The sequence below is a fragment of the Mobula birostris genome, chromosome 17 (genome assembly GCF_030028105.1).
Source record: "Mobula birostris isolate sMobBir1 chromosome 17, sMobBir1.hap1, whole genome shotgun sequence".
Classification (NCBI taxonomy): Eukaryota; Metazoa; Chordata; class Chondrichthyes; order Myliobatiformes; family Myliobatidae; genus Mobula; species Mobula birostris.
In genome coordinates, this window is record NC_092386.1 from 71,400,636 (window position 1) to 71,415,910 (window position 15,275).

Here is a 15,275-nt window from a genome sequence, read left to right on the forward strand (position 1 = left end):
TTGCATTTTTGGAATAGCAAGTTAATTCTAAAGAATCTGTTATTCCATTTCTGATTCCAGTTTGAAAGCTGCTTTTCATACAAACCCTCAATGTATAACAAGTTCTGGGATACATACAAATCAACTGACAATGTTCTACAGGTGAGAATAACTGCACTGAGATGTGAGTAAGAGAGCCAGGGTTTAAAAATGTTGTGATTTCATGTTGTTTGAGTATCACCAGGTTACTTAAACTAGTTTGTTGTAGCCATTTATGTTTTCTCCTTCAAAGTAGAGTCTTGTTTACAAAACCTGAGAGCCTCCAAATGAGGACATAGAATTGACAAGAGTAGTTCATTCATAGCTTGTCACACCAGACAGCCAGCCACTCTAGTGTTGTTTGGTTGATGTTGAGCAGGTCAGTGACAGCTAGATCAGGTGAGAGTAGACAGTTGTGCAGAACATGTTCAATCTTCTGCACCCTTTCGCCACACTCACAGGATTCGCTGGTCTTTAAACCCCACTTCACCATATTGTCTCCCGTCCTACAAACTCCCACTCTCGCTCTGTTAAGAGTGCACCACTTCCGTCTGTGGAGCAGTGCCCCATCTGGTAACATTTCTGTGGGGTCTTGCACTGTATTGTTTGGTGGGGTTCTCACTTCTGTTTGTTGCCAGAGATTAATCCTGTATGTTTGGGAGGATGTTCCGTGAGGTAGTTCCTCCACTGCAGCAAAGCTTTTCCTCGGTTCAGGAACGTTCACGCCATGACCCTGTTAATCTGAATGGAGACCAATCCTGATATTACGCGCCAGACCAAGTGATCCAGTGGGTGGTAAAAGGATAAACCCTCGGCCCACTGGAAATCATGAAAGTTGTTAGCCACAACATCGAAGGCTTCAGCCACAGTAAAGCAGAAATCCTGGCAAACTTAAAACCAGACATAGTAGTTGATAACTTTTCTTTCCAAAGTTATTGCTGTGTGGTGCTTTGCAATAGCTTTAAAGTGTACATCTTATTAACAGTTAATCATAGTACAGTTCTCAGAATCAAAATCAGATTTATTATTGCTGATTTATATGACATGAGATTTGTTTTGCAGCAGTAGTACAGTGCAAAGACATAAAATTACTATAAAGTCAAAACCAGATCGAATAGCATGGCAGCTTTCATGGACTATTCAGAAATCTGAGACGGAAGAGTGGAACCTGACCTTGAATTGTTTAATGTGAGTCTCCAGGCTCCTGTACCTTCTCTGTAATGAGTCTGCCTTCTTGGGATATCCTTGATGGTGGAGAGTGTTGTGCCCATGGTGAAGCGGGCTAAGTCTACAATCCTCTGCAGCCTTTTGTCATCTTGTACATTGGAGCCTCCATGCCAGGCTTTGATGCAACCAGTCAGAATATTCTGCGCCACACATCTACAGAAATTTGCATGGGTCTGGGTGACATACCAAAGCTTCTTAATCTACTAATGAAGTAGAGCCACTAGACTGCCTTCATCATCATTGCAAAGTGTTGGGCCCAGGATAGACCTTCTAAGTTGGTGACATTCAAAAAATTGAAGCGGCTCACTTTTTGCACCACTCACCCCAGAACGCAGGCTGTTTTCTATTCTCCTGAATTTGACATTCAATTCCTTGGTCTTGCTAAAGTTGAATGTGAGGTTGTTTCAGTATCACCCAGAATCAGAATCAGGTTTAATATCATTGGCATATGTATGTCGTAAAATTTGTGGTTTTGCAGCAGCAATGCATTTCAATACATGATAAAGACAATAAATTAGAATAAGATGTGTGTGTATGTATGTATATATGTGTGTGTGTGTGTGTGTGTGTGTGTGTGTATATATATATAAAAATAAGTAATGCAGAAAGAGAGAAAAGAACAAAAAAATTAGTGAAGGCTCATTGTCCATTCAGAAATTTGATGGTGGAAGGGAAGAATCTGTTCCTCAAATGTCTGTGTGTCTTCAGCAACTATACGACCTCCTTGATAGCAATGAGAAAAGAGCATGTCCTTGGTGATGGGGTTCCTTTTTGAGCCATCCTCTTTTGAAGGTTTCTTTAATGGTGGGGAGGATAGTGCCCATATGGAACTGGCTGAGTTTACAACTTTCTGCAGCTTTTGCCAATCCTGTGCAGTGGCCCCTCCGTATGTGACGATGATGCAACCAGTTAGAATGCTCTCCGCGGTACATCTGTAGAAATTTGTGAGGTCTTTGGTAACATACCAAGTCTCCTCAAACTCCTAATGAAATATAAGCATTGTCGTGCCTTCTTTATATGGGTACAAGATAGATCTTCAGTGATGTTGACACTCAGAACTTGTAACTGCTCACCCTTTCCATTGCTGATATCTTGACATGGACCGGTGTGTGTTCTTGACTTCCCCTTCCTGAAGTCCACAGTCAAATCCTTGGGTTTGCTGACATTGAGCACAAGGTTGTGTTGTAACACTACTCAAACAGTTGATCTGCTTCTGTACACCTGCTCATCACCACCTGAAACTCTGCCAGCAATAGTTGTTTCGTCAGCAAATTTATAGGTGGCATTTGAGCTGTGCATAGTTGCACATTCATGGGTGTAGAGTAGAGAAATGGGCTAAGCACACATGGGGGTATTAAAAGGTGGATAGAAGGAGTAGATAAGGGGCCATTATTGGTATGAATTGATGACTGGTTACTGTGACTAACTGGGTGCTGCAGAGGTCACTGTCACAAACTGCAACACTGATATGGATGAGAGGATCAAGTATCGAAGTCTGCTGATGATACTAAGCTTTGTGGCAGTGTGGGTGAAAAAGCTGTCAGATTTGAAGCCAATATAAACAACCCTTAATATTCAAGGACATGGCATTTGGATGGTAACATAGAAGAATATGTGGTTAAATATCTTTATAAATGTTGAGAAATTTAAAAACATTGGTGTTGGTTGGGACTTAAAAATCCTTGTATTGAAAGCTAATATTCATGTACAGCAGCAAATTAGAAAATCATATAATGCTGTCCTTTACTGCAAGAGGATTTGAGTACAAGAGTGAAAACATCTTACTACAATTACTTGGTGAGACTTCACTGGAATATTGTGTCCCAAAGGAATGATAAATACTTGCATTAGAAGGAATGCAATGATGGTTGACTAGCTTGATCACTGGGATGATGGGTTTCTTCTATGAGTTTAAGCACCTTGAGCCCATACTTTCTAGAATTTAGAAGAAATTCTTAAAGAGTGTGATAGGATGCATGCAGGGATGATGCATTCCCTGCAACAGGTGGCTTTGTTACCAGGTTTGCAGATGATATGAAGATTGGTGGAGAGGCAGGTAGGGTTGTGGAAACGGGTAGACTGCAGAAGGAGTTAGACGGATTAGGGTAATGGGCAAAAGAGTGGGCAATATAGATTTGGAAAATGCATGGTCGTGCACTTTGGTCTAAACGGGGAGAAAGTCCAAAAATCTGAGATGAAAGGGGACTTGGAAGTTCTTGTGCAGAACACCCTAAAGGTTAACTTGGTGGTGAGGAAGGAAAATGCAACATTAGCATTCATTTCAAGAGGTCTGGAATACAAGATGGTGAGGATTTGTGAGGCCTCACCTTGTGTAGTGTGAACAGTTTTGGGCTCCTCATCCAAGAAAGGATATGCTGGCATTGGAAAAAGTTCAGAGGAGGTTCACAAGAGTAATTTCGGGAATGAAAGATTTATCATATGAGGAATATTTGATGGCTATGGGTCTGTACTCGCTGGGATTTAGAAGAATGAGGGGGGATCTCATTGAAACCTTTTGAATGTTGAAAGGCCTAGACAGAGTAGATGTGGAAAGGATGTTTCCCATGGTATGGGGAGTCTAGGACAAGAGGGCACAGTCTCAGGATAGAGGGGGCGTCCATTTAAAACAGAGATCGGGAGAAATTTCTTTGTGGAATTTATTACCATGGGCAGCTGTGGAGGCCAGGTTTTTGGGTGTATTTAAGGCAAAGCTTGATAGGTCCTTGATTGGCTACAGCATCAAAGGTTGCAGGGAGAAGGCGACAAGTAGGGCTAATTTATGCTTCTCTTCCTTTGCCGATTCCTCACCTGTTAATTACCAAGTAGGGGCAGTTAACTAATGGGTTATATCCATTATGGCCATTGTAAAAGTGTAGCCCTGATGCTGGGTGGGCGGAATGTATCATGTAGGACTTTGTTTTTTTCTGTCATTATTTTAAATCTTATAATCTAAATCTGGGACCATTGCTGTTTCCTAACTATAGCATCAAGTTGGATAAAAATATGGAAGGCATTCAGATTACATTAAAATAGGTGGTGCAATGGACAATGGAGAACTTTATCAAAAATTACAGAGGGATCTTGATCAACTGAGTAAATAAGCTGAGGGTTGAAAAATGGACTTTAATCTAGAGAAGTGATGCATTATGGACAGTCAAATCTAGGAGTGTACGGCAAGACCCTGGGGCATGTTGCAGAACAGAGGGACCTGGGCATACTTTGGTTCATTGAAAGAAGATTCACAGGTAGACAAGGTGGTGAAGAAGGCTATTGGCACTGAGTCAGGACACTGAATGTAAAATGTGGGATATCTTTATACATTCGTACAGAATGCTGGTGAGGTATTTGCAGTTTTAGTTCAGTTTTGGTTGATCTAATATTGGAAAGATGTTATTAAACTGGAAAGACTGCAGAAAAGATTTACAAAGATGCTCCCAGGACTTGGGCTGGCACTGGGGAGGTTGGACAGGCTTTGTTCCTTGGAGCATGGGAGATAGTGATATACAAAATTGTGAAGGGTATGGATAGAGTGAATGCACTTCTTTCCTGGTTTGGGAAAGCAAGAACATAGGTTTAAGATGAAAGGGGAAGATTTAGTAGAAACATGAGGGGCAAGCTTATTACACACAGTTATGTCTGTGTAGTGAGCTACATGAGGTATAGTTGAGACAGGTAGAGTAAAGAGAGTTGGACAAGTACAAATAAATGGAAAGATTTAGAATGTTCTCAGCTAAGTACTGGCATTGGGACTATGTTGGATGGAACATCTTGACTGTCATAGACCAGTTGTGCCAAAGGGCTCTGTAATTATATTGCTCTTTACTCGGTATTTCCTTTGTGTTTGCTTCTTATTGTTGTTGAATGAAAAATGTTGCTTTTGTAGTATTATGGCTGCCTTCATAACAAAAGTGCTATGTTTTGTAGGCTGTGTTCATTTTAGTTTTTCCTTTAATTCAAGATGTACCATTTTTTTAAAAAAGGATCAAAAGTTTGTAATATAGGACATCACGTCAAACACTTTTATACAAGTCATTCTTACAGATATTGTTATGGAGCTGGAGCTGGATGAACTCCAGATCATTCAGGAGGCTGAAGGGTTGGTTGACAAGAGATACAGGGAGGTAGTTAAGCCTGTGCTGCAGGACACAGACAGATGGCCATGAAGTGGGAGAAGGGGGATAAACAGCCATGCAGGTTAACTCTTGTGGCCATCCCCCTCAATAACAAATATGCCACTTTCACTACTGTTAGGGGAGTTGGGGAACACCTAACAGAGGAATGCCAGAGTAATCGAGTGTCTGATCCTGAGTCTGGCTCTGTGGCTCAGAAAGCAAGGGAGGAGGAGAGGAGTGCAGTGGGGATGGATGTGTAGGGAGAGAGAATAGAAAACAATGGTTATCAAGGAGTCAGTAGTTAAAAGTACAGACAGGATATTTTGTAGCTGTGACAGACACTCACAGATGGTATGTTGCCTCCGAGGTGCTTGGGTCAGGGATGTCCCAGATCAGGTCCACAGCATTCTTAAGGTAGAGGGTAAGCAGCCCGAAGTCATGGTGTATACTGATACCAACAACATCGCTAGGAAAATGGATTAGGACCTGAAGAGCGATTACAGGGAGTTAGGGAGGAAGGTGAAAAGCAGGACGTCAAGTGAAGTAATCTTTGGATTGCTGCCTGTGCCACGCATCACCGAGGGTAAAAATAGGACAATTTAGCAGATCAATATGTCAAAGTGAAATTTAAAATAAAATGTATTATCAGAGTACATACATGTCACCACATACAATCCTGAGATTCTTTTTCTGCGGGCATACTTAGCAAATCTACAGAGTAGTAACTATAAACTGTAAATATCAGGAACTATAAACTAAATAAACTGTGCCAATGCTGATATAAATAAATAGCAAACATGAAATAACAATACAACGGAGCCATTAAATGAGTGTAGTTATCCCCTTTTGTTCAAGAGCCTTATGGTTGAGGGGTAGTAACTGTTCTTGAACCTGGTGGTGTGAGTCCTGAGGCACCTGTACCTTCTACCTAATGGTAGCAGTGATAAAAAGGATTGCTGCGGTTAAAGAATTGGTGTAAGAGGCAAGGTTTCACATTTGTGGATCGTTGGGATCTCCTCTGGGAAAGGTCTGAGCTGTACAAAAGGGATACGTTACACCTGAATTCGAGTGGACCAACATCCTTGTTGGCAGGTTTCCTAGAAGTGTCAGAGAGACTTTTAACTAGTTTAGCAGATCTGATAGTCAAGGGATGGGGGAGCTAGTATAAAGGTAGATACTGTGAGAAGGAGAGGCAGTGGAAAGAATATAATTGCAGTCAGCTGGATGGGTTAAAATCTGTCTATTTTAATGCAGGAAGTATCAGGAACAAAGGTGATGGACTTAAAGTATGGGTTAATACTTGGAACTATGATGTTGTGTCCATTATCGAGATTTGGCTGTCACAAGGATAGGAATGGCTGCTGGATGTTTCGGTTTAGATGTTTCAAAAGGGACAAGGGGGGAATGAAAGAGAAGTGGGGAGTGGCATTGTTAATCAGGGATAGTTTCATAGCTGCAGAAAGGGAGGATATCCAGGAGGGATCGTCTACTGAGTCAGTGTGGGTGGATCTAAGAAAAGAAGGGAGTAATCACTCTATTGGGAGTATTCTATAGACCTCTGGAGGGCCAAGAGCAGCAGAGACACTGAGCTGCAGATTGAGAGTCAGATTTTGGAAAGGTGGAAAAATAACAGTATTGTAGTCATGGATAACTTCAACTTTCCTAATATTGATTGGCATTCCTCGGTGCTTAAGGTTTTGAAGGGTTGGAATTTGTTAGGCAAGTCCAGGAAAGACTCCTGAAAAAGTATGTAAATATATTGACTAGAGAAGAGGCCATTATGGATCTGGTGCTTAGCTGTGAACCAGTTCAGGTGTCAGATCTGTCAGTGGGTGAGCATTGCAGAGGCAGTGACCACAGCTCCCTGTCATTTACCACAGCCATGGAGAGGGTTTTTAGCAGGCAGTATGGGAAAATACTGAATTTGGGGAGGGCGCGTTAGGCAGGAACTTGAGGACAGAGATAGTCAGGGAAACGAACAATGGAAATTTGGACATAATTTAGGAAGCACTTGAATGAGGTTTTGAATAGATTTGTCCTATTGAGACAGGGAAAGGATGGTAGGGTAAAAGAGCATTGATTGAGAAGAGATGTGGAACATCTAGTCAATACTTCCACTTAATCTCAGAGAATGTATACAATATACAACCTGAAATTCTTACTCTTGACAGACATCCACAAAACAGAAGAAAAACTCCAAAGAATAAATGATAGAAAAGCATGAGAACCCCAAAGCCCCCCTCCCCCCATGTTCTAGCAGAAAGCATCAGCCCCCACCACCCACCAAGCAAAAGCAAAGCCCCAAAAGGGACCATGATCTAGAGTCCCATCAAAAACCACTGTTCATCCTGACAGTTCAACATCCAACAGGCCCTCCCTCTCTAAAATGAGAGGGAAGACCAACAGCTTGCTGTTTCGACGTTACAATCACTCAAGTGCAGAGGCCTCTGACAGCCATATCCACTGTCTCAATGTTCCAATCTTTCGTGACGCTTCAGTTGGTCACACCTGCGAAGAATCAGGTCGTCCACAAGGCTGCTTCCTGAAGGTTAACATCTTCCAGGCTGCTCCAAAACGCTAGGCCAGTTGGCGAGCTCCGAGAGCGGGAACCCACCGCCTTAAGAACCACAGTTTGAGTGCAGTTTTAAATCATGGACTCTGACAGCACCCCAGCCACCTTGAAAAGGAAAGAAGAGCTATTAAAGAGAGGAATTTAAACAGTTCACAGATGAACTTGAAGAAGTCACCCTTTGGCACCATCTTATCCCTCCCCTTAAGAGGTAGGAAAAAGCATACTTAAGGTTCAGGATGTAAGAATAAAATAGTGCTCTACAGAGTTACAAGGTAGCTAGGAAGGAGTTTAAGAATGTACTTAGGTGAACCTGAGGCATTCTACGCATATATAAGAGAACAGGAGGATGACTTGAGTGAAGATAGGAATGATCAGGGATAGTAGAGGAAACGTGCCTGGAGTTGGAGGATGTAGAGGTAAAACTTAATGAATACTTTGCTTCAGTATTTACCAGTGACAGGGACATTGACGAATGTGAGGTCAGTGTAGAACAGGATGTGGTGGAACTTTTGGAAATAAGGATTGCTGAGTCTTTGGATCCAGACTGGATATGTACCAAATTACTACAGGGAGCAGGGAAAAGATTGCTGCACCTTTGCAAATGATCTCACAGGCTACAAGAATAGTTTGGAGGGTGGCAAATATTATTCTTTTGTTCAAAAAAGATAATATAGAATTATAATAAGACCGTAAGATATAGGAGCAGAATTAGGCCATTTTGGCTCATCGCATCTCCTCTGCCATTTTATCATGGCTGGTCCAATTTTCCTCTCGGCCTCAGTCTCCTGCCTTCTCCCTGTATCCCTTCAAGCCCTAAACCAATCAATAATCTATCAACCTCAGCCGTAAATATACATTAAGATTTGGCTTCCACAGCTGTCTGTGACAAAGAATTCCTCAGATTCACCACTCTGTGGCTAAAGAAATTCCTCATCTTCATTCTAAAAAGATGCCCCTCTACTCTGAGGCTGTGTCCTCTGGTCTTAGACTCTCTCATCATAGGAAACATCCTCTCCACGTCCACTCTATCAAGGTCTTTCACCATTCGATAGGTTTCAAAGAAGTCTTCTCATTTTTTGAATTGTAGTGGATACAAGCCCATAACCATCAAATGCACTTCATATGACAAGACATTCAATCCTGGGATCATTTTTGTGAACCTCTTTGGGACCCTCTCCAGCTTCAGCACATCTTTTTTTAAGATGAGGGGCCCAAAACTGCTCACAGTACTCCAAGTGAGGCCTCACCAGTGCTTTAAAAAGTCTCAACCTTACATCCTTGCTTTTATATTCTAAGGAATATAGGGAATTATAGACCAGTGAGTCTTGTGTTAGTGGTGTGTAAGCTATTAGAGAGGATTCATAGCAACAAGATCTACAAGCATTTGGAGTCTGATTAGGGATTGTTAACGTGACTCTGTGGGACAGATGGTTCCTCATTAGTCTGATTGAATTCTTTGAGGAAGTAACAAAACATATTGATGAAGTGTATTTGATAAGTTTCCCCATAAGACATAGGAGCAGAATTAGGCCATTCAGTCCATTGAGTCTGCTCCACCATTCCATCATAGCTGATCCTGGATCCCACCCGACCCCATACACCTACATTCTCATCATATCCATACTGCGCTCATTCGGAAAGTCGGGAGGTATGGCAGCCAGGGAAATTTGGCCTCATGGATTCAGAATTTGCTTGCACATAGAAAGCAGAGGTTGGTACTAGATGGAGTGTATTCTGCCTGGAGGTCAATGACCAATGATGTTTCATCTGGATCTCTTCTGGGTCCCCACGCTAAGTAATTTTTATAGAGGACTCGGATGAGGAGGTGAAAGAGTTGATTATTAAGTTTGCAGATGACATGAAGGTTAGTAGTGTTGTACACAGTATAGAAGGTTATCATAGTTTACAACCAGATACTGATAATGGTGCAGAGCTGTGCTGAGAAGTGGCAGATGGAGTTTAATCTGGAAAAGTGTGAAGCAATTCATTTAGGAAGGTTGAAATTGAAAACAGAATCCAGGATTAATGGTAGGATTCTTAATGGTTGGGAGGATCAGAAGGATCTTGGTGTTCACGTACATAGTTCCCTCAAAGTTGCAGCACAAGTTGATAGGGTGGTTAAGAAGGTGTTTGGGGGAATAGCTTTCATTAGTCAGGGATGGAGGTCAAGGGTCGTAAGCTCTATAAAACTGATCAAACCACGCTTGGAATATTATGTTCGGTTCTAGTTGCCTCATTATAGGAAGGAAACTGTAGAGAGGGTACTGAGGGGATTTGCCAGGATACTGCATGAATTAAAGTGCAAGTCTCAAAAGGATACTCAGTTAGGTTCTCTTTGGAGAGAAGGAAAGGATGAGAAGTGATTTGCAAAAGTCAGAAAGTTGATGAGAGGCAGAGGTAGAGTAGACAGGCAGTGCCTTTTTCCCAGGATAGAAATGGCTAATACAAAGGGGCATAACTTTAAGATGCTTGGAAGAAAGTATAGAGGAATATCAGAGGTAGATTTTTAACACAGAGAGTGGTAGGTGTGCTGCCACAGCTCTAAATCAATTTTCTTTCCTCTCCCTTTACTGTGCTCCTTATTATCCTGATGAATACATTCGTTGTTGTTTGAAATTTCATTTTGTAACTAAAGACCTTTCACTAAATTCACTTGGGCTTCATGGATAGAAATTCAAATTGGCAGGATGTGACTTGCTGTGTCCTGCATAGACATTTTGTGGAACCTTAACTGTTCTTTTATAAACAACCTGATTTGAGAGGCATTTTCCCCTCAAGCAATTCCACTATTTTATGACATCAATGCAGTATATATATTAATTCCGTATTCACTTCATTGTCTGCTGTCTCTTAGAATTCTGGTCAACAAAAATGGTAGTGTCAGATCTAATACTGCCAATTGATTTCAGCAAAGTATGTGAGTGAGTATTACAAACTTTTTCTAAACTTTGCCTGCAGAATTGTTTCTTAGATACAGTGGTACAAGAAAGTTTGTGAACCATGTAGAATTTTCTTTATTTCTCCATAAATATGACCTAAAATAACATGGAAACATAGAAAACCTACAGCACAATACAGGCCCTTCAGCCCACAAAGCTGTGCGGACCGTGTCCCTACCTTAGAACTACCTAGGCTTTACCCATAGCCCTCAGATCTTCACATAATCCTTGTTTTTATATTCTATTCCCCTTGAAATGAATGCTAACATTGCATTTGCCCTCTTCACCACAGACTCAACCTGTAAATTAACCTTCTAGAAGTCTCGTGCAAGAACTCCTAAGTTCCTTTGCATCTCTGATGCTTGAATTTATCCCCATTTAGATAATAGTCTGCACTTTTGTTCATTTTACCAAAATACATTATCGTACATTTCCCAACGTTATATTCCGCCACGTTTTTGCCCATTCTTCCAGTTTGTCTAAGTCCTTCTGCAATAGTACTGCTTCCTCAGCACTACCTACCCCTCCGCCCATCTTTGTATCACCTGCAAACTTTGCCACAACACCATCAATTCCATTATCTAAATCATTGACAAACAATGTGATAAGTAGCGGTCCCAATACTGACCCCCAAGGAACACCACTAGTCACTGGCAGCCAACTAGGAAAGGCCCCTATATCTCCACTCGCAGCCTCCTGCCTGTTAGCCATTCCTCTATCAATGCCAGTATCTTTCCTGTAATGCCATGGGATTTTATCTTGTTAAGCAGCCTCGTGTGGCACGTTCTGAAAATCCAACTAAATGACATCCGCTGCCTCTCCTTTGTCCACCCTGCCTGTTACTTCCTTGAAGAACTCTAAAATATTTGTCAGGCAAGATTTCTCTTTGCAGAAACCATGCTGACTTTGACTTATTTTATCATTATTCTCCAGGTACCCTGAAACCTCATCCTTAACAATAGATTTCAATACTTTCCCAACCACTCGGGTTAGGCCTACTGGCCTATAGTTTCCTGCCTTTTTCCCTAAGTCCATAAGACAGAGGAGCAGAATTAGGCTATTTGACCCATCGAGCCTGATTGGTCTTTAAAATACACCCAATGACCTGGCCTCCACTGCTGTCTGTGGTAATAAATTCCACAAATTCACCACCCTCTGGCTAAAGAAATTTCTCCACATCTCTGTTTTAAATGGACGCTACTCTATCCTAGTCTCACCACTGGCCTACTCCAACAATAGCCGCCCTGTTTATCCCTTCTGTAGGGATAAACCTGCAAGAAGCCTTGTTTCTGTGGTCTGCTCCCTCCACTGATTGGCCTGTCAGAATGAGTCTGAATGCCTGCAAAACTCTCCTTTTAAACAACGTTGCCAAACTGCAAGAACCCTCACTACTGTGGCCTGCTCCTGCCACTGAATGGGCCATCAGGATGGGTCTGAATGCCTGCTAAACTCTGCTTTTAATCAAGCGCCACGGAACTGCGAGAACTCTCAATGCTGCAGCCTGCTCCTGCCACATTAGTCTGTCTTAAAGAGTGGAATGACATTTGCACTTTTCCAGTCCTCCGGGACCATGCCAGAATCAAATGATTCGTGGAAGATCATGACCAATGCATTTATTATCTCTTCAGCAACCTTCTCAGGACTCTGGGATGTAGTCCATCTGGTCCAGGTGACTTACCCACCTTAAGACCTATTGAGTTTGCCTGGCACTTTTTCCTTTGTAATACCAATGGCACATACGCCTGCACCCTTACACTCACAAACCTCTGCCATACAACTGGTGTTTTCCACAGTAAAGACTGAAGCAAAGTACTTATTAAGTTCATCTGCCATTTTTTTGTACCCCATTGCTACCTCACCAGCATCATTTTCCAGTGGTACAATATCAACTCTCACCTCCCTTTTACTCTGTATTTAACTAAAATCTTGTAGTATCCTGCTTTATATTATCAGCTAGTTGGCCCTCATATTTTATCTTTACCCTTCTTATAGCTTTTTCAGTTGCCTTTTGTTTGATTCTGAAAACTTCTCAATCATCCAACTCCCCATTCACTTTTGCTACCTTATATGCTCTTTCCTTGGCTTTTATGCAGTCCTTAACTTCCCTTGTTAGCCGCAGTTGCCCCACCCTGCCATTTGAGAACAACTTCTGTGGGATATATCTGTCTTGTGTCTTGTGAACTATACCCAGAAACTTCAACTATCTCTGCTCTGCCGACATCCCCACCAGTATCCCCCTCCAATCTACCTGGGCAAGCTCCTCTCTCATGCCTCTGTAATTCCTTCAATCCATTGCGATACTGATACATGTGACTTATGCTTCTCCCTCTCAAATTGCAGTATGAATTCAATCATATTATGATTACTGGCTCCTAAGGGTTCCTTTACTTTTATGCTCCCCAACAGCCAATCTGAGATAGCCTTTCCCCTCATTGGCTCAAGCACAAGCTGCTCTAAAAAGCCACCTCATAGGCATTCAATAAATGCCCTCCCTTGTGGTCCAACACCAGCCTGATTTTCCCAATCACCTTGCATATTGAAGTCCCCCAATACAATTGTGACATTCCCTTATGACATGCCTTTTCCAGCTCCCTTTGCTATCTCAACCCCACATCTTGGCTACTATTTGGAGGCCTATATATAATTCCCATGATTTTTTTTTTACTCTTGTAATATCTTAATTCCACCCACAAAGATTCAATATTCTTTGGCCCTATGTCACCTCTTTCTAAAGATGTAATTCCATCTCTCACCAACAGAACCACACCACCGCCTATGCCTTCCTGCCTGTTCTTCCGATACTAAGTATGTCCTTTGATGTTAAGCTCCCAACTATGGCCTTCTTTCATCCACGACTCAGTGATGCCCACAACATCATACCGACCAATCTCTAATTGCACCACAAGTTCGTCCACCTTATTCTGAATGCTCCGCGCATTTAAATACAGCACCTTCAGTCATGCATTCTTCACCCTTTTGGATTTTTCCTTTGTGGTCCGACTTAACTCTTTGCTCATTCTGCAGTTGTACCCTATCATTGGCTTGTCCTTCCTTACATTCATATTACATCATCTACTTGTAAACCTGCTGGCTCATCCTCAGCTCTATCAAACTGTTTCCCATCCCCCTGCCATATTAGTTAAAACCACTCCCAACAGCTTTAGCAAATCTGCCCGCAAGGATACTGGTCCCCCTCTGATTCAAGTGCAAGCTGTTCCTTTTGTACAGGTCCCATCTGCATCAGGAGAGGTCCGAATTTGAATCCCTGTCCATTGCTCCAATTCTTCAGCCACGCATTTATCTGTCACCTCCTTCTATTCCTATCCTCGCTGTCACATGGCACAGGTAGCAACACTGAGATTATTACCCTGGAGGTCCTGCTTCTCAGCTTCCTTTCCAACTTCTTGTATTCTGTTTTCAGGACCTCCTCCCTTTTTCTACCTATGTCATTGGTACCAATATGTGAATTGAATTGACTTCATCACTTACGTCCTTCATATACATGAGGAGTATAAATCTTTACGTTACATCTCTGTCTAAATGGGCAAGTATAGTAATTTATAGTAAATATGTACAACAAGATAGTCAATGTAACATAGAAATACAGTTGTGTCAGCATGAATTAATCAGTCTGATGGCCTGATGGAAGAAGCTGTACCGGAGCTTGTTGGTCCTGGCTTTTATGCTGCGGTACCATTTCCTGGATGGTAGCAGCTGGACAGTCAGTTGTTGGGGTGACTCGGGTCCCTAATAATCCTTCAGGCCCTTTTTACACACCTGTCCTTGTAAATGCCCTGAATACTGGGAAGTTCACATCTACAGATGCACTGGGTTGCCCGTACCACTCTCTGCAGAGCACTGCGATTGAGGGAAATACAGCTCCCATACCAGATAGTGATGTAGCCAGTCAGGATGCTCTCAATCATGCCCCTGTAGAAAATTCTTCGAATTTGGGGAGCCATACCAAACTTCTTGAACCATCTGAGGTGAAAGAAGCGCTGCTGTGCCTTTTTCACCACAGAGCTGATATCTACAGACCATGTAAGATCCTCGGTGATGTTTATGCCAAGGAGCTTAAAGCTCTTCATCCTCCCAACCCCAGATCCATACGTACTGCGACATCTGGCTGCTCCCTGTCCCTGTTCAGGATATCGTGGTCACATTCAGAAGCATTGCGGACCCAGGCATCTGGGAGGAAAACTGCCATCCATGTTTCTTTTCTGCAACCACAGAAATCACCTATCTGTCCCCCTAACTGTAGAGTCCCCTGTTACTGCTGCTATCCTCTTCAGTTTTCTGCCTGTCTGAGCCACAGGGCCAGACTCAGTGCCAGAGGTACAGCCACTGTAGCTTCACCCAGATAGGTTGTTTCCACGCTCTCCCCTTGCATCCCCTGCCAACAGTACT

General features: G+C 42.4%; 1 protein-coding gene across 4 annotated transcripts in view; it reads left to right on the top strand.

The window, feature by feature from the left end:
- The window catches only part of uba6 (ubiquitin like modifier activating enzyme 6), a 447,925-nt gene that overhangs the window by 320,306 nt on the left and 112,344 nt on the right, over positions 1-15,275 (top strand). For all 4 annotated transcript variants that reach the window (XR_011889573.1, XM_072281896.1, XM_072281895.1 and 1 more), the window contains one exon: positions 61-141. Coding sequence is in view for 3 of the 4 variants with exons in the window: in XM_072281896.1 (XP_072137997.1) it covers positions 61-141 (81 nt within the window). In the remaining variant the exon portion in view is untranslated. The remainder of the gene's footprint in view (positions 1-60; positions 142-15,275) is intronic.